This window comes from Leopardus geoffroyi, chromosome D1 (genome assembly GCF_018350155.1).
Source record: "Leopardus geoffroyi isolate Oge1 chromosome D1, O.geoffroyi_Oge1_pat1.0, whole genome shotgun sequence".
NCBI lineage: Eukaryota > Metazoa > Chordata > Mammalia > Carnivora > Felidae > Leopardus > Leopardus geoffroyi.
Window position 1 is genome coordinate 98728865 of NC_059329.1, and position 17847 is coordinate 98746711.

General features: G+C 59.6%; 1 protein-coding gene across 14 annotated transcripts in view; it reads left to right on the forward strand.

Annotated features, from left to right (window-relative positions):
- DGKZ (diacylglycerol kinase zeta) overlaps nt 1-17847 on the forward strand; it is a 43370-nt gene that overhangs the window by 24624 nt on the left and 899 nt on the right. For 3 of the 14 annotated variants that reach the window (XM_045486689.1, XM_045486690.1, XM_045486691.1), the window contains exons 2-30: nt 6381-6489; nt 6945-7040; nt 7330-7407; nt 8472-8528; nt 8895-9119; nt 10169-10240; nt 10346-10462; nt 10563-10634; nt 10904-10999; nt 11257-11339; nt 11441-11501; nt 11604-11717; nt 11819-11959; nt 12551-12629; nt 12825-12880; nt 13039-13101; nt 13203-13276; nt 13365-13476; nt 13846-14045; nt 14248-14348; nt 14452-14531; nt 14621-14693; nt 14837-14877; nt 15385-15524; nt 16304-16335; nt 16550-16593; nt 17056-17176; nt 17278-17311; nt 17537-17636. In XM_045486689.1, coding sequence (XP_045342645.1) covers nt 6381-6489; nt 6945-7040; nt 7330-7407; nt 8472-8528; nt 8895-9119; nt 10169-10240; nt 10346-10462; nt 10563-10634; nt 10904-10999; nt 11257-11339; nt 11441-11501; nt 11604-11717; nt 11819-11959; nt 12551-12629; nt 12825-12880; nt 13039-13101; nt 13203-13276; nt 13365-13476; nt 13846-14045; nt 14248-14348; nt 14452-14531; nt 14621-14693; nt 14837-14877; nt 15385-15524; nt 16304-16335; nt 16550-16593; nt 17056-17176; nt 17278-17311; nt 17537-17636 — 2671 coding nt within the window. Of the gene's footprint in view, nt 1-567; nt 734-2675; nt 3113-5283; nt 6037-6380; nt 6490-6944; nt 7041-7329; nt 7408-8471; nt 8529-8894; nt 9120-10168; nt 10241-10345; nt 10463-10562; nt 10635-10903; nt 11000-11256; nt 11340-11440; nt 11502-11603; nt 11718-11818; nt 11960-12550; nt 12630-12824; nt 12881-13038; nt 13102-13202; nt 13277-13364; nt 13477-13845; nt 14046-14247; nt 14349-14451; nt 14532-14620; nt 14694-14836; nt 14878-15384; nt 15525-16303; nt 16336-16549; nt 16594-17055; nt 17177-17277; nt 17312-17536; nt 17637-17847 lie in introns of those variants that run through there. The other 11 variants (XM_045486693.1, XM_045486698.1, XM_045486699.1 and 8 more) reach the window with 9 other exon arrangements.

A 17847-nucleotide genomic window follows, 5' to 3' on the forward strand; every position in this document is an offset into this window, starting at 1 on the left:
CACTTCTGAGCTTGGGTAGTCACAGGCCTCCAGGAACCTCAGGTGCCCTGTTGGTTTAGCTGGGACAGTAATGCTGCCTATGCAGGAGAATTATAAACCCTCTGCCTGAAAGTGCCTGTGAGAAAGTGCTTTGTAAGTTGTCAAAGACTCAACAGATATTTGTTTTTGTGGTTATTTTGACTGGAGCCAGTGATTAGCTGTCTTTCCCCAGACCCCAGAACACCTGTCCAGGGAGTATGAGAGGACATTAGGTGGCCCAAAGGAAACCTACCCTCCTCCCCTTCTGTCTTCCCAGATCTTCTCCAGGAGTCGAGGCAGGCGCTGTGTGTGCTCTACCGAGTGCCAGGTGGAGAGGAGGCTACTGGGCTATTGCTCAGCCTGGCTCTGGGGACTTTGGGAAGAGAAGCCAGGAGGCAGGACTGGTGCGTGTGTGCCTGCCCGCCCACAGGCCGCCTGCTTGCTGCAGGGCCTGGAGCGGCCGCTGGGAGAGGAAGTGCAGTTGGTTACCAATCGGGTTATTTTCATAACGGCTGTCTCAGGCTACAGGGGGGAGGGTGACGAGGGGGAGGGGGCAGAGGAGCAGCCACAGCGGCTTGCTCTCCAAACTAGGACTTGCTCAGCCAGAGGCCAGCAGCCTGGAGCTGGAGCCAGAGCCTGGACTCGCCTGCCTACAGGGACCCCAGGCCCCACCCGCTCACCCACCACCCGCCTGCCACCCTGCCTTCCAGATCAGGTCAAAGGGGACTGCCCCCAACCCTTGCCTTCTGCTTCCTCCTTCCTGTATCTGTCTGGGTGGGTCTGGGGAGGAGCAGATCAGGGTCGGCCCTGGCACCACCATTCCTGGATGAGACTCTGAAGCTGATGGAAAAGGAAAGGGAAGGGAAAGGGTAGGCTGGGCTCCTGCCACCACCAGACCCTGGTGAAGTAAACATTACTGGCCTGCTGGCCTCCTTTACCGTGCAGCCCTGGCCCACCTGCTCCCTGCTGCGCATTTGTTTTGTTTTGTTTTGTTTTGTTTTGTTTTGTTTTGTTTTGTTTTGTTTTGAGCGGGCTCCTCTTAGCAAGTAAGGACCTTGGGAGAGCTGAGACTCTCCCTTACCAGCCCCCAGCTGTCTCCACCTCCTTCCCCCTGACCATCTGGGCTGTGAGAGCAGAGCAGCCAGAGGTGGCTTCTGACCACTAGTACCCTGGAGGCGGCCTCCAGGTCCTTGCCCTGCAGCTACTTGGAAGTGGGGCTACCGAGCACCATTCTGAGCCTTCACTGAGGAAAGGGGCACGTGGAGCCCTGCCCACAGCTGGGAGTGGGAACCCTGGCTGAATCCCATGGGGTGTCCTGTGTGAGCACCTCTAGGAACCAGGCCTGGTTGGTACCAGGGGCAGAGGGCATTTCTTATAGCATGAGCAGTTACCCAGGTGGCTCTGGCTGCCGGGCTCTGTTCTTCAGGCAGTGGGTGGTGGCCACCCTGGGTTCTCCTGCTTCCCTTTCTGGGTTCCCACTCCCGCCATGGGCAGACACAAACTCCGGGAGATGGCATGATCTGCATGCCCTGCGTCTGCTGTGGGTGTAGGCCCTGCCATGCCCCTACTCTGCCAGGTATGTCAGGTGCTTTACACCATCATCTCTTCAGAATCTGCCTTATGCCAGCCTTCTGAACTAGTTGGTATCATCCCCATTTTACAGATGAGAAAATTGAGGATCAGAAAGTTTAGTTGATCCATCCGGGAAAGCAATGGCAGACGCAGGACTCCCAAGCCCTTGGACTTTTCCACTGGAAACTAACTAGCACAAGGTGTGAGATGGTCTGGGCTGAGAGGCCAGGAGTCTGGTTCTTTCTAGCCAGTAGCTAGTGAAGCTGGGATGCTCATGCCTGCTCACCCCCTGGCAGCTGCCCACAGCCACACTCGCTGCTATTCGTCAAGGGCACAAGGCCAGATACCACCATGAGTGTCTCTCCTGTAGCATCCTTTGTCCTCCCTAGGCTCTCAACAGCCAGCTGGAGGTTCATGGAGCCCTTGAGTCCTTTCCCATCCCACCCCTTTGGGTGTGACAAGCTCCGCTCAGGTTCCCCACCAGAAAGCTGAGGGGCAGCCATTTTGCTCTGCTGTGGGCTTCTTCCAGTGACCTTTACACGTACTGTGTGGTATGTAGAAGATGACAGAGCATGAGGTGAGAAGACACTGCCGCTCAGAGCTGAGCTGTGGGGAAAGGCGGGGACAGGCCTGAGGCCAGGCCGAGCTTCTGACTGGACCAGGAGAAACCTCAGCAGAGATAGGAAGTCAGGAGTCAAGCTACTGCTGACCAGAGGACAGAGGTTTCTGTGGAGACCACAGGAGCAGGAAGCATGGGCCCTGCAGGGAGGGGGCTTTGGGAACATAGAGGCATGGGTGCTTTGCAGGACAACTTGTCATAAAATGTCAGTTCAGCCAGTCTCGTAGCCTCCTCAGACAGACAAGGTAACTGAGGCCCGTGTGGGGACGGCTTTGCACGTGGTCACAGAACACTGGCCTGGCTTGCCTCGCCTGTCTTGCTCCTCGCTTGCAGTGACCGCACCACCAGGCAGCGGATGAGACTCCCGGACAGTTGAACTTGGGGCTTCCCGGAAGTGTGTGGGCTGGAACATGTCGTGAGGCAACCTCTGCCTCCTGGCCCCTCTTGTCAGTGTGGGTCTGGGGCAGCAGGCAGGGCCCAGACCTCCTCACTACTCGCAGAGTGCCTGGAACACCTCCCCCTGCTGACTGCGGCCTTTTGTGGGTGACACTAGCATCAGGCGGTGTGTCCGGGTGACTAATCTCCTCCAGGCTGGGCAGCTGTCACAGGGCAGCCTGACCAGACGGGCGGGGAAAGCTGACACCCTGGGGGAGTGCTGGCAAGCCAGTGCCCAGGCAGCAGTGGGCAGCTGGGCCTTCAGGCTTCTCTTCCCGGGTGCAGAGCAGACCCGAGTCAGGCAGACCTGGGTTCAAGTCCTAGTTCTGCTCCTGACCAGCCTGGGGCCTTTGTCGCTCTTATTAGGGCTCCCTTCCCTACCCCATCTCACTTTAGTCCCAGCCTCGTGGCCCAAAAGGAAAGACGCTGCTCTCCACTACGGCTCTGGGATATGGGCTTTGCCTTCAGGTAGACTTGGGTTCCATCATTGGCCCCCCATTGACTGGCTGTAGACTTTGGGCAGGTTACTGCCTTGTGCCTCAGTTTCCCATCAGGAACATGGCATGATGCCATACCTGTCCTTTCATGTTGCTGTGGTTTATAAAATGATACGTGTGTTTGTAAAGGGCTTAGCAGAGTGCCTAGCACATGGTGGGCACTCAGTAAATGTTAGCTGTGTTGATGCTGATTTTAGTAGGAAGCCAAGAGCTCTCTGTCCACTCCCGTTCTCCTGCCCTCAGAGCTTAACTCCTGCCCTTCTCCCTGTCACCTGCAGAGGCTGGGGGCTGGAGCAGGCAGAGACCAAGAGCCAGGCAGTCTCAAACATTGCTTCACCAGGCACGCTGCCTCAGCTGCTCACTGATCACAGGAGCTCAGACATCTTGGCCCCATCTGCCTCTCCCCTAATATCTGCCCCCATCCAGGGCTTCAGGCTTGCTGGACTCACAGGATGGTAGCAAATTAAAGAGTGGGTGTGTGGGTGGTGGGAGGAATGGGCAGTAGACTTGCAGCCCGGTCCTCCACCTATCATCTACCATCATTTGTCCAAGGCTCTCACCCACCATGTGTGACTTCTGCTGGGCCCTCAGCAGGCAGATGTCCCATGGCTGTGACTCAGACCTCTCTGTGGCTACTAGGGCCCAGGAGGTCACCTGATGGCGGGGCACAGGCATCCCTGGGCATTCTGGAGGCATCCCCCATGCCCCAGCTTACCAGGCTTCCTGCCCTCTCCCCATTGTCAGGAAGAGCTGAGGATGTAGAAATGCCAGTAGCCGGTGAAGAAGGGGCAGCCAGGAGTAGGTGAGCTGGTGAGGGAAGCTGGGCACATGTTCAGAACAGGTCAAGGAAGGATGGTTTGAGTGAGGATGGGCCCCATGGGTTCTGCCTCCTGCAGGAGGAAGCTCTGGGGCTGAGAGTTGGAGCTTCTAGTATTGGCTCCTAGGTCAAGGTGCAGTTCACAGCCTCCCTTGAGAGCAGGGCTGGAAGGGTTTTCAGACAGCACCTGTCACCCGGTACTTTCCCACATTGGGAGGTCCATACTAGGCCTTTCCAGAAGGGTAACACGGAGCAGTCTAGTACCAATGAAGTTCTTTTAGCCCCCCAGAGACAGAGATGCACACCCAGAACCCACCCAGAAGGCTTTTCTCTTGGCTCGGGCCTCTCTTTGCTCCCCATACAAAGTCCCCCTGGGTGAGGACTGGAGTGGCTTTCCCCCTGTGCAGCCCCCTTCCAGTTCTGAGGGCCTTGTTCCCCAGGGCCCTTATGATCCCTAAGTCATAAGGGCCTGACCCCATGACTTGGGGCTGAGAGCCTGGGGGCCATATCTGGACTGGGTTTCTTTCCTTTCCTTTCCTTTTTTCTTTTTTTTGTTAATGTTTGTTTATTTAGAGAGAGTGCAAGGGTGAGCGCGAATGGGGGAGGGGCGGAGAGAAAGGGAAAGAGAGAAAATCCCAAGTAGGCTCCTCACGGGCAGTACTGCGCTGTGGGGCTCGATCCCGTGAACTATGAGATCACGACCTGAGCTGAAATCAAGAGTTGGATGCCCAACCAACTGAGCCACCCAGATGCCCCATGGGTTTTTTTTCAGAGCGCCTCATTTTATTACCGTAGCTTAGTTTGTGCTGTGTCCTAGGAGGGGACACCGAAAGCTAAAACCTGCCCTGAGTTGGTAGCCAAACAAAGGCCCAGTGAGAGGAAAAGACGAGGCTTATCCTTTGTCCCTCAGTCCATAGAGGCTGACTGCAAACTGGAACCCAGGACTGCAGACTTCCAGCTCCCATTTTTTCTTTTCCATCAGCCTCAGGCGAGGGAGGCAGAGGCCAGGGCTTTGTGGATTATGGTGCCTGGACAGGGGAGCCACATGGGTAGCTGGAAGCCCCTTGTACCCACTACTGCGGGAGCAGCATAGGGTATAACTGGGGAGAGCGCCAGTGCTTCCAACAGTGGTAAACGTGGGCTCCCTTGAGGATTCTGTGCTACCTACAAACACCCTGTTTATGGGGGTCAGAGGCCACGGATCCTCCCGCTTCCTCCCTGTGTCGCTTCTCTGCTCAGAGGGCTGAGGCTGTGACTGGGCTCCCAGGCACAGGATGGGCCGTGGCCTGACCGAGCTCCTGATGCTCCCGATCTCTGCCCAACAGCCATCCACCTGCCCCTGCCATGGAGACCTTCTTTAGGAGACACTTCCAGAGGAAGGCGCCAGGCCCTGGGGAGGGGCAGCGGCGGCCCGGCGGCGTGGGGCTGCCCACAGGCAAGGTCCGACGCCGCTCCCCTGCCGGGCAGGCCTCCTCCTCGCTGCTCCAGCGGCGCCGCTCCAGCGCGCAGCTCCACGGCTGCCTCCTGGGCTGTGGGGTGGGGACCCGGGGCACCAGCCGCCGGCGCTCCAGCACCGTGCCCCCTGCCTGCAACCCCCGCTTCCTCGTGGATGAGGTGCCCACCCCACAGCCTGCTGCTGTTGGGGCGCAGCTTCTGCGCACGCCCCTGCTGTTGGCTGGGCTCATGGGCACGAATGAGGAGGAGGAGGCAGCTCGGGAGGAAGACATGACAGCTGCACCGTTGAGTGCCACCCAGCCAGGCACCAGGAGACCAGGCCCATCCTCACACCGGGGCACCCTGCTGCCTGTGCCTCGCTACCTGCGCCGTCGCCGTGCCTCCTCCCACCTGCTCCCCGCCGACGCGGTGTACGACCGTGCCCTCTGGGGCCTGCACGGTTACTACCGGCGCCTCAGCCAGCAGTGGCCCCCAGGCCAACACCCTGGCTCTGGGGGTCGAAGAGCCTCAGGCACCACAGCTGGCCCTGTGATGCCTGCTCGTGTGTGCCCGCTGTCCCGCAGGCGTCAGGTAGCCCTACGGCGCAAGTCAGCGGGACCCCAGACCTGGAGTGCCCTGCTTGCGTAGGTATAGCTGCGGCCGGCAGGGCGAGTGTGTGGCCCCCAAGGGGACTGGCCTGGAGGAAGGACCTTGAGGAACTGTGCCTGGCCTGAGGGCACCCCACTTGGGAATGGCTCTGGATAGTGCCTGGAAGCCAGCGCGCTCCCCAAGGGCTGTGAGGAGGGCTGAGTCTCCTGCAGGGAACCTCTCAGAGGCTTAGGTTGTCCTGGGGCATCTACCCTCCTCATTGTGGTCCCTGTCCTGGCCAAGGGTTAAAGTCACAGTGAGGGCAGAGATCCCAGGTAAGGGGAGAAGGAAGCAGAGTCACCAGATGCTCAGCTGGCCTCAGCGATCTCCTTTCCTGTAGGAAAGCCATCACCAAGTCGGGCCTCCAGCACCTGGCACCCCCTCCTCCCACTCCCGGGGCCCTGTGCAGCGAGCCAGAGCGGCAGATCCGGAGCACTGTGGACTGGAGCGTGAGTGGCGGGGTGCTAGGAGGGAGGGACAGGTGGATGGGCTTGGAGCCACAGCAGCAGTTAGAGATGGAAGGAGGTGCTGGGGGCAGCTGTGAGAGGAGCCCATGGGCCTTTGGGTCAGGGCAGACCTTCCTAGGGTATCCACATTTGAGCCAAGCCCTCAAGAGTAGGGACAGTGGGAGGGGCACCTAGCTGGTTCAGTTGGAGGAACTTGCGACTCTTGATCTTGGAGTTGTAAGTTCAAGCCCCACGCTGGGTGTAAAGATTACTTAAAAAAAATTTTTTTTTTAATCTTAAAAGAGTAGGGACATTGGGGAAACAGGATGGAGCAAAGTAGATTGTGGTGGCTGGAGCAGATTTGTCTTGGGAGAGAAGAGGGTTGGTGGGGCAGGACAGGGACTGACTGGTGGGCTGGGTAGCAGGTTCGCGCTGAGCACGCTTGTCTTGCGGTCTAGGAGTCCGCGACCTATGGGGAGCACATCTGGTTCGAGACCAACGTGTCAGGGGACTTCTGCTATGTTGGGGAGCAGTACTGTGTAGCGAAGATGCTGGTGAGTGAGCTCTCTGCGGCATGCTGCCCCCTGCTGGTAGAGTGGGTCTAGAAGCCTGTAGACAGACCTCTGCTGGCCTTCTTGGGAAGGTGGGAACAGGACTGTCACCTGAGCGCCCGCTGTGGGCTGCCTGAGGATGGCAGGAGGAACCGGGGCTGTATTCTGGTGCCAGGATCGGGGGTTCCCAGTGAACAGAGAGGGAAGATGGAAGGATTTCTCTTCTGGCCCTGGGGCAACATTCTGGACGGAGTTACCTGGTGCTTCAGGGCCTCCTCTTCATTTTCTGCAGCAGAAATCAGTGTCCCGGAGAAAGTGTGCAGCCTGCAAGATCGTGGTGCACACGCCCTGCATTGAGCAACTGGAGAAGGTAAGTGTGAGTGCTCGGCCTTTCCTGCCCCTCCCCTTTGGGTGCTGAAGTCCCTCAGCAAACACACATGTGTATTTCTGCACTGATACTCATGTTACAAGCGTTGCCTGCCAAGAGTGCCCTGGCCTGCGTGGTGGTGAAGAGCCAAAGACCCTAGAGCTGAAATGCCTGCATTTGAGTCCTGTCTCCCTCCACTCGTTTATTAGCTACCCTATCCCCACTGCCCAGAACAAGCCTGGCACAGAGTGGGGCTCACTATGGATGAATAATGAGCGATGGCCGAGACCCCGTTTTATTAGCACTTAAATTAACATTTAGAAGCGGCCATGGTCTTGCCGAAGCTAGGCCACTCCTGTGTAGCCCTGAAGCTTGGCTCTGGGCCCGTGCTTCTAAAGCAAGGTAGAGGGGACACTGAGCAGGCAGATCCAGGCCAAGGGTGGGGGGCTCCCCAGGCAGCAGAAACCCCGATCAGCACATGGGAAAGCTTGTAGGACTAGGAGTGGCATCAGCAAGGCTAATGTGGGTCACTTGCCCCAGCCCCTGACTCATAGAGTGAGGTTTCCCTGCAACTTTGCTAAGGCTGAAGCAGGGACAGTTGGGAAAAGAGAGACAAACGTAGCCCCAGGTGTTACAGAGGCTAAGATGGGATCACACCAGTTTTCATAAGTGAGCTAATGGTCTCCAGGGACCAGCCAGCACAAGTCTGCAAGCACCGATCAGGGTGCCTGCACGTGCCTAGGTTGGGAGCATTCGAGGGTAAGGGGAAAATGTGGGAGGAGTAAACCATACTGCCTTTTAATGGTGGGGGAGTGGACACAAAACTCCAAGTCTCCCCCATCCCAGGATACTAACAGAGGAAGGAAAAAGTCCTTCTGGCTATGGTGGAGAGGAGGCAGGGATGCAGGAGGGCTTCTGAAAAGAGGTGTCTCACATTCTGAGGGCTCCCAGGATGATTTGGGGCTATCTCTACCTTGTGAGTGACACTTCCCTGGAGGAGGTGGCTATATGCCTGACTCCGTGAAAGGAGGTTCTGACATTTGGGCGGTCACTGCAATGTTTCACAGATAAATTTCCGCTGTAAGCCATCCTTCCGTGAATCAGGCTCCAGGAACATCCGTGAGGTAAGTGCCCAGGGTAGTTACAGGTAAGGAGGCCCCAAGTTTCCTGAGTGGACTTCTCCACAGTGTCTCCAGAGTGCCACCAGGGGACTCAGCAACTTTGAGGCTGCTCTGGGGCCCAGGGAGGTGCAGGGCTGAGGCTCTGAGAGCATCTCAATGGGGAAGGCCTGGCAGGCCCTGCTTGCAGAATGGATGGGACACTGCCTGCCTCTTGTGCCTCCTCACTCTTCTCCCCTACCCCGAGCCTCAGTCCCCACCTTGAGGCCATGGAGAGAAGTCTCCAGCCCCTCTCACCTCACACACACTCCTGCAGAGAGCTTCCTGCAGCCCCACCCCTCACTCCGGTGATACTCTCTCTTCCTCCACCAGCCAACATTTGTGCGCCACCACTGGGTACACAGGCGACGCCAGGATGGCAAGTGTCGGCACTGTGGGAAGGTGAGGCCCTGCCCAGGGAAGTTGGCCAGCCTGATGACCACCGGACCTGGGCCCTGTGGCCCCCGAGCCTCAGGCTGTGCATCCAGTGTGACCTGCCCATCACCGACTGTTTCTCCTGAGTGCAGAGTCCTAGGGCTCTGTTTCAACCTGGCTGAGGTGCCCATTCAGTTCCAAAACACCTAGGCTTCTGGACAGAGCAGGAGAGCAGGGAAGAAAGTTATCTTCTAGTGCAGGGTATCTGGACTGCTTGGAAATTACACGTGAGCCCTCTGAGAATTAGACTTACTCATTTAGCAACTCATTTGTTGAACGCCTGTTGGGTGCTGAGCCCCACTGGGTAGTGGGTAGTGGGTCCCTGCCCTCCTGGAGGAGGAGGGTGTGGCTTGAAGACAGACTCTGCAGGCAGTCCTCCTGAGCACAGTCCACAGTGTGGTGGTCACTTAGTCATTGTCTGCTTCCTGTGCGTCTCTGTCAGTAAGCATAGGCCATGGAAGGTCGAGGGGCCTTGTCCCTCTTTTCCTTTGCCCACTTTCAGTGCCAAGCACAGTGTCTGGCACCCAGCAGGCCCTCAGTAACGTTTGTAGGGCGAACAAGGGTATGAATGTGATAGGTACTGTGAAGAAGGGTGAAGCGCTGTAAGTGCCCAGGGGCCTGGGGGTCTGGGGTCAGGAAGGAGGGCATCTCAGCCTACAGGAGTTAGCTGTGGATCCTTTGAGCAGATCACATGTGTGCACCCAACGCCTTGCAGTTAACTTCAGAGAGTCCTAAGCCTCCCTGCTCCAGGAGCTTATTTTACAGGGTTTTTTTTTTGTTTTTTTTGTCGTTTTGTTCTGTTTTTTATTTTATTTTATTTATTTTTATTTATTTTTATGTTTTATTTATTTTTGAGAGAGAGAGAGAAAGCAAGCACGGGAGGGACAGAGAGAGAGAGGGAGACACAGAATCTGAAGACAGGCTCCAGGCTCTGAGCTAGCTATCAGCACAGAGCCCGACGCGGGGCTTGAACCCACGAACCGCGAGATCATGACCTGAGCCGAAGTCGGACGCTTAACCGACTGAGCCACCCAGGCGGCCCATTGTTTTTTTTTTAATTTTAAAAAATGTGCTCAATTTCCCTGGGTGGAGAGAGGTTGGCAACAGAAGAGGAGTTGGGCCTGCTGCTCTGGACCCAGTCCCTGGTGCCCCAACCACCCCCTTCCCCCTAGGGCTTCCAGCAGAAGTTCACCTTCCACAGCAAGGAGATCGTGGCCATCAGTTGCTCCTGGTGCAAGCAAGCAGTGAGTGCTCGCCCTGCCCCGCCGTAGGCCGTCCCCTGGGCTGCACTGGGTGGGGGTCCCCAGGCCTCAGCTCAGCCCGGCTCAGCTGTGCCCCCTCCTCTCTAGTACCACAGCAAGGTGTCCTGCTTCATGCTGCAGCAGATCGAGGAGCCGTGCTCCCTGGGGGTCCACGCTGCCGTGGTCATCCCACCCACCTGGATCCTTCGTGCTCGAAGGCCCCAGGTGAGTCTTGCCTGCACCCTTGACACCACTCCCACGTTTGGGCTCTGCTGACTACCCCAGCCCTCCCACCTTGTCACCAATGCCCCTGTTTCCCTCGCAGAATACCCTCAAGGCAAGCAAGAAGAAAAAGAGAGCATCCTTTAAGAGGAAATCTAGCAAGAAAGGGCCAGAGGTTAGTCCTGGGGCTGGGTGGGCCACTGGAGGGGAACAGGAAAGAGGGGCCTGTTTCTTGGAATACTGAGGCCCCTGGGCTGATGCAGCCTTTGGTGGGTCAGTTTGGGCTCTGGGCCCCAGAGGAGGGTGTGAGGCCAGATCCGAGTTGCCTCTGTATGGCCAGGCCCACTGAAGGTCTGACCTGGAGGTAGTATGAGGGCGCACTGCCGAAAATGGGGGTAAGGTCTTCAAGACAGGAAAGAGCCTTATTGTCTCTCTGTCTCCAAGGAGGGCCGCTGGAGACCCTTCATCATCAGGCCCACCCCGTCCCCCCTCATGAAGCCCCTGCTGGTGTTTGTGAACCCCAAGAGTGGGGGCAACCAGGTACACACAGCCTCCCCACCGGGAGCCTTGGGGGAGGAACGGGTTCCAGCTCTGCACCCCTCCCCTCCCCAGCAACTGCTCCCAGGTTCCATGGCAGGCTCCTGCCCCATCCCTCTTTCCCAGAAATACCGAGGAGATCTGATTCTGTCTCCACCCCTTGCCCCTCGCTGGGCCTGCTTCCCACAGCCACCGCCTTCTCATGTGCTTTTCCCCACTTCAGCCCACCAGCCCTGACTGACTCCCCCGGTCCCCCGCAGGGCGCTAAGATCATCCAGTCCTTCCTGTGGTATCTCAATCCCCGACAAGTCTTTGACCTGAGCCAGGGAGGGCCCAAGGAGGCGTAAGTACTTGCCAAGGCTCCGTGGGGACAGTGGCAGGGGGCTTGCCTGGCACTCAGGGTAGGGTGCACGTACCCTGACGCTTCCGGTCCTCCGACCCCAGGCTGGAGATGTACCGCAAAGTGCACAACCTGCGGATCCTGGCGTGCGGAGGCGACGGCACGGTGAGTTCTCCCGCTGCTCGCTTCTCGAGTCTCCCGCCTCCCTGGGGCCTGAGCCTGGGCCCCGCTGGTCTGACCTGGCCTCTTGTGCTCTGCCCCCTCCAGGTCGGCTGGATCCTCTCCACCCTGGACCAGCTGCGCTTAAAACCACCACCGCCCGTTGCCATTCTGCCCCTGGGCACTGGCAATGACTTGGCCCGTACCCTCAACTGGGGAGGGGTAAGAGCCCACGGCAGGGTAGGAGAGCTGGGGGTGGGCCGTGCGACCCTGCACGCCTCTCCCCAGGAGAGGCTCAGTTCCTGAGCCCTTTGTCCCACCAGGGCTACACGGATGAGCCCGTGTCCAAGATCCTCTCCCACGTGGAGGAGGGGAATGTAGTGCAGCTAGACCGCTGGGACCTCCGTGCTGAGCCCAACCCCGACGCGGGGCCCGAGGAGCGTGACGAGGGCGCCACTGACCGGGTAGGGCGGCCAGGGCCAGGGGCAGCCGCTACAGTGGGGGCGGGGGGCAGTCTCGGGAGACCCGGGCTGGCCTCCTCTTTCTCACTTGCCAGTTCAGGGACTTTGGGCAAATCTCTTCGTTTCTCCAGACTTTCAGCTTCTTCCGTACAATGGTAATAATGGTACTCCACAAGCTAGTTGTTATTCAGCCACTTGGCAAATATTTACTGAATATCTGCCACATGCCAGGCACCATTTTAAGCGGCGACAAAGCAAAGTCCCTGTTCTCACAGAGCTCCTAGAGAATATGGCACTTTGGGGAAGAAGCATCATGGGGGACAGAAAGCCAGGGAAGAGAGTGTCAGCAGAGCTGGGGCTGTTTTGTGTATGGGGCACTTGGAGGAGCCTCACCGGAGCCGGAAGCTGAGAGGGCAGAGCCTCAGGCGGGGAACTGGCTGGAGGAAGAACTTTGTGAGATCCTCTTAACTGGGGGAAAGGCTTCCAAAAATGCATGGGCTTAGTGAGCCTGGTGGCCCCTGGTCTGGGCCAGGCCAGAGCAGGGAGGGGTCTGTTAGGCCCAGCCCTGATGCTGGGCCCGTGACCTTTTTCCAGCTGCCCCTGGATGTCTTCAACAACTACTTCAGCCTGGGCTTCGATGCCCACGTCACCCTGGAGTTTCACGAGTCTCGAGGTTGGCAACCTCTTGCTGAGGAGGCATTGGGAGGCTGGGGAGGAAGAGACACAGGAGGGTCCCTGAGAGGGTCAGAACTTACCCCCAGCAGTAAAAGAAAGGCACTTGTTCCCAGCCCTTCCTCCTCACCCCAGCTTGGGAAGCCCCAGCAGGTTCAGAATGACTGACTGTCCCCTGTTTCTTATCGCCACCCAGAGGCCAACCCAGAGAAATTCAACAGCCGCTTTCGAAATAAGATGTTCTACGCCGGGGTGAGTCTGGGGTCTGCCAGCAATAGCCCCCACCATGCCCACTGTTCTACCACCTAAGCCCCCTGCCCACCTGTGTCTGCTAGGCCACAGGACCCCTTCTGGGCAGTGGTAAGGGAAAGTCTCTGTTACCAGATGGTGATGCCCTCTGTCTCCCACAGACAGCCTTCTCCGACTTCCTGATGGGCAGCTCTAAGGACTTGGCCAAGCACATCCGAGTGGTGGTAAATGGACCAAGCCGGCAGGCAGTGGGTGGGCCCAGCAGAGAGGGAGGCTGCCTTGGCACGGCTGTATAGCTTACACCCTCCCCTGTTCCTGCCTCCAGTGTGATGGAACCGACCTGACCCCCAAGATCCAGGACCTGAAGCCCCAGTGCATTGTTTTCCTGAATATTCCCAGGTGAGGAGGGGAGGGCTCTGTGTGGGCCCAGCTGTCTCCATCCTGCAGGACTGTCCTCTGAAGGCCCTTGTGTTGCCTTCCCCTCCAGGTACTGCGCAGGCACCATGCCCTGGGGCCACCCTGGGGAGCACCACGACTTTGAGCCCCAGCGGCATGATGATGGCTACCTCGAGGTCATTGGCTTTACCATGACGTCCCTGGTGAGTGGGCCAGCAAGGGACCTGCCTGGAGCCCCGGCTCTGCTTTGCCCCTGGCTCTGTCCCCGCAGTGACCAAGAATACTGTTCCAAGATGGAAGGGGGGCGATTACCAAACTTCCTTTCACTGGCCGAGATAGGAGAATTCATGCTCATCTCCCTGGCTGGGGTCTCCCCTTCCCTCCCTCCCTTCCCCCAGCAGGGTCTCGCTCTTCCCTCAGCTCTCTGACTGGGGTATTGTCCTCCCTCTCTGCTCTCTGTCTGGGGGGTCACTGTCATTGTGTTCCCTGGCCAGAGCATCCCTGGGGGGAACAGAGCTGGGGGCCCCACTGCCCCTGCCCTGGCACCTGACCTGAGCCTTTTGCGCCCACAGGCAGCACTGCAGGTGGGCGGGCACGGTGAGCGGCTGACACAGTGCCGCGAGGTGGTGCTCACCACGTCTAAGGCCATCCCGGTGCAGGTGGATGGCGAGCCCTGCAAACTCGCGGCCTCTCGTATTCGCATCGCCCTGCGCAACCAGGCCACCATGGTGCAGAAGGCCAAGCGGCGGAGTGCCGCCCCCCTGCATAGCGAGTACGTCCCCCTCCCGGCCACCTGCCCTGGACCCAAGGCCAGACTCTGCCCCTCTCTTGAGCCTTGGTTTCCCCAGCCGGAAAGGGGGCCTCCAGTCCCTCTGACCCAGGGAAGCTGGGCAGGGCCCCTCAGTCTGCCCCTCAGTGGCTGGCTGAGGATCCTTGCCATGTGCCCTCTTCCCACCTTCCGCCCCGTGCCTCAGCCAGCAGCCCGTGCCTGAGCAGCTGCGGATCCAGGTGAGCAGAGTCAGCATGCATGACTACGAGGCCCTGCATTACGATAAGGAGCAGCTCAAGGAGGCCTGTGAGTGACAGTTGGGGGCAAGGAGCTGCCAAGTCCTGGCGGGGGTGGGGGGGGGGAGGCAGGAGGATACGGCCAGCTGCTGACGGCCTGCTCTGTCCCCCAGCCGTGCCACTGGGCACCGTGGTGGTCCCAGGAGACAGCGACCTAGAGCTCTGCCGGGCGCACATCGAGAGGCTCCAGCAGGTGAGGGAGGGGGTCAGGAGCCCGTCCCGCTTGTGCCCAGCTGCTGCAGTTTCCTTTCTCTCCCAACTCCCGGCCTCCGCTTCTCTCAGCAGGAGCACGAAGGTGCTGGAGCCAAGTCCCCCACCTGCCAGAAACTGTCCCCCAAGTGGTGCTTCCTGGACGGTGAGTGGCCCTGAAGGACTAGCTCCTGGCAGTCCCGGGCTGTGTCCTGCCCCCTCCCTCAGGGCTTCTGGTGGGGCAGCAGAAAATCTGGGCCTGGACAAGGGCCTCCTGTCCCCTCAGCCGGCTCTCTGCCTTCCCCACAGCCACCACTGCCAGCCGCTTCTACAGGATCGACCGGGCCCAGGTGAGCACTCGCAGCCCTCCATCCATCGCTGGCTCCGAGCCACCCGAGGGCCCTCTCTTGTTGGCCCACACTTCCACAGATGGGCTCCCCCGCCCTCAGTCCTCATACTGTGTCGCGCCCGCACACCTGCTCGGGCCGCAGATAGGGCATGGCCCTGCCCTCCAGACTGGCACGCACGCCGCCCAACAGTGAAGGGAGCTGGCATTCCCAGAAAAGTCTTGCTGGGTGGGTGCGAGGGCCTGGGAACACAGATGCCGCCCAGCGAGACACAGATGCTAAGGCACTTCTGCCCAGAGGCTGGGCGACCTGGGTAAAGGCTCAGCAGTGCGAAGGGGCTGGGAAGGCGAGGGGAAGAGAGGCTGGCAGGGCCCCTCACCCGGCTTGCGCCTGCTCGCGTTCATGCTCCTGGCAGAGGCTTCTCCAGGTCCGTTGGCCTTGCCCCTGCACCCCCACCATCGGCGGCCCTGGAAGATCCTGACCCTTGGTCCCTGACCTCCCCACCCACAGGAACACCTCAACTATGTGACTGAGATCGCACAGGATGAGATTTATATTCTGGACCCTGAGCTGCTGGGGGCATCGGCCCGGCCTGACCTCCCAACCCCCACTTCCCCTCTTCCCACCTCCCCCTGCTCACCCACACTCCGGTGAGTCCTGCGGCTCCTCCAGCCCCCTGGCTCTAAACCCCACCCACAAGCCAGAAGCTCCTGAAGTCCCACCTTCAACACACCAGACACATGTCCGGTGTCAAGCTAGCTGCCGGGTCCCCACAGGCTGAGTCATTGGCAGAGAACCGAACCTGGCCACACCCAGTTGACCGGTCCCTTGCCCCCAGGAAAGTGGCGTCACTGACCATCCTGCTGCGCTGGGTTCCCCACCTCCCGCCACTTCTCTATGAGTCCTGTTCCCCATCCCCCAACATCCGAGCACTCCAACCTCACCCCTCCACCCACCTACCCTCCATCCCTGCTGCCCAGCACCGTGCCCTTCCCAGGTTGTCCAGGCCTCAAGTTTGCCTTCCTCTGCACTTGTCCTTCCTGCCTCAGACACTTCCCCCCATTCCTCATCAAGCTGCCCCCTCCACTCAGACCGCAGCTTGGGAGTTTCCTCCTCAGAGGAGTCTTCCCAGGAACCCCAGCTGAAGTTGCTGTGCGATCACACCGCGCTGTCTCTGTCCCTCAGCGCTTCCCACTCTCAGAACGCCTTATATGTTTGTTGACTTGTTCGTCTCCCTGACTGGAATGTAAGCTCCGTGCGAGCGAGCTCTCGGTCTTGCTCACGGCTGTATCACCAGCACCCAGAACAGCACCTGCCATGTAGGCAACAATAAACTGTTGAAGGAACGCAGGGAGCACCTTGGGGGGGGAGGGGGACCAGCTGGGCCTGTGCCGTCGCCGGCTCACATCTCACCCCACTCTGCTTGCAGGTCACTGCCAGGGGATGTGGCACCCCCCAAAGGTGAGGGCTCTCCCTTCTCCCCGGCCCCAGGTGGGGTGGAGCCCACACACATCCTCCCACAACCGGCAAGGTCCACACGGTCACACGGACCACAGCCGAGCCCTCAGCACACGTGCCCCGGCAGGCCCGCCCTCCCCACAGCACGTTCGTGCACCGACACGACACGAGCCAGGGCCTCCGGCCCCAGAGTGTAACAGGCAGGTGTTCTGTGCAGGTGAAGAGCTGATTGAGGCCGCCAAGAGGAACAACTTCTGTAAGGTACTAGCGAGGGGCTCTGGCTTCTCCCCTCTGTGCCATGTGGGGCGGGGCCTCGGGGTGGGGCCAAGGGTTGGCCTGTTTGGGAGCCAGCCACTGGCACCCTGCAGAATCTCCATGGTGATTGTCCCATTCCACCTTGTCCCCGTCCCTGTCCCGCTCCCGGTGTCCCTTCATAGGGGCTTCCTGGCGCAGCCTGCCTGTCCCCGGTGCTCAGAAAGGAGCAAGTCTTAGAGGAACCGCAGGCTCCAGGGCTTGGTCATCAGTGGTCCTGGGGAGTTCATGGGCCCCTGGGGTGTGAGAAGCCCAGTGTCTCTCCCCTACGCTCCAGAAAGACCCCCAGAGGGATGATGTGTGAGCACAGTAGTGTCAGGCCTGCGGCCTGTATGAGATGGGGCGTTTCTGTGGCTGGCAGGGGGGTGGCCCTGAGGAGCCCCAGCCCTGCTCTTTGCCTCCTGCCCTCAGCTCCAGGAGCTGCACCGAGCTGGGGGCGACCTCATGCACCGGGATGAGCAGAGCCGCACGCTCCTGCACCATGCGGTCAGCACGGGCAGCAAGGAAGTGGTCCGCTACCTGCTGGACCACGGTGAGCTGTGCCACTGGGGGCCCCGGGGCTGGGGGCCGCAGCGGGAGGAGGGGAGGGCGCCAGGCCTCTCTGACCTCCCCCTCCCCTCCCCTCTTCTCCAGCGCCCCCAGAGATCCTTGATGCTGTGGAGGAGAAGTGAGTATCTGGGCATCGGGAGACCTTGGTTGCTCTGGAACCTGCCCTGTCTTCATCTAGCCCTTCCCACTCGGTTCATGGTCAGAGCCCATAAACCCTTCCAGGCCACCTCTGTCCTGCCCTTGCCCCACAGCTCTGAGCTTCGTGCTCTAATAGCCCTCTGGAGACAGACGAGAGGGCCCTGAGAACAGGATGGGGGTCCACAGCCAGCCCCTGTTTCCGCAGTGGGGAGACCTGTCTGCACCAGGCAGCGGCCTTGGGCCAGCGTACCATCTGCCACTACATCGTGGAGGCTGGGGCCTCTCTCATGAAGACAGACCAGCAGGTGAGCAGACTAGCAGGAAGTCCACACCAGCACAAACCAACCCTTTCCCAAACTCGGGCCCTTGTAAGTGGGGAGCCACAGGGGAGGGCCGCCGCTCGGGACCGAAGCTGTCCTTCAGCCAGCATAGTCCGGATCCTGAGAAACCTGGGCCAGCGGAGGGTGGGGGGTGGATGACTGCCTGGCCTTTGAGGCTTTTCCCTCCCCCCACTGG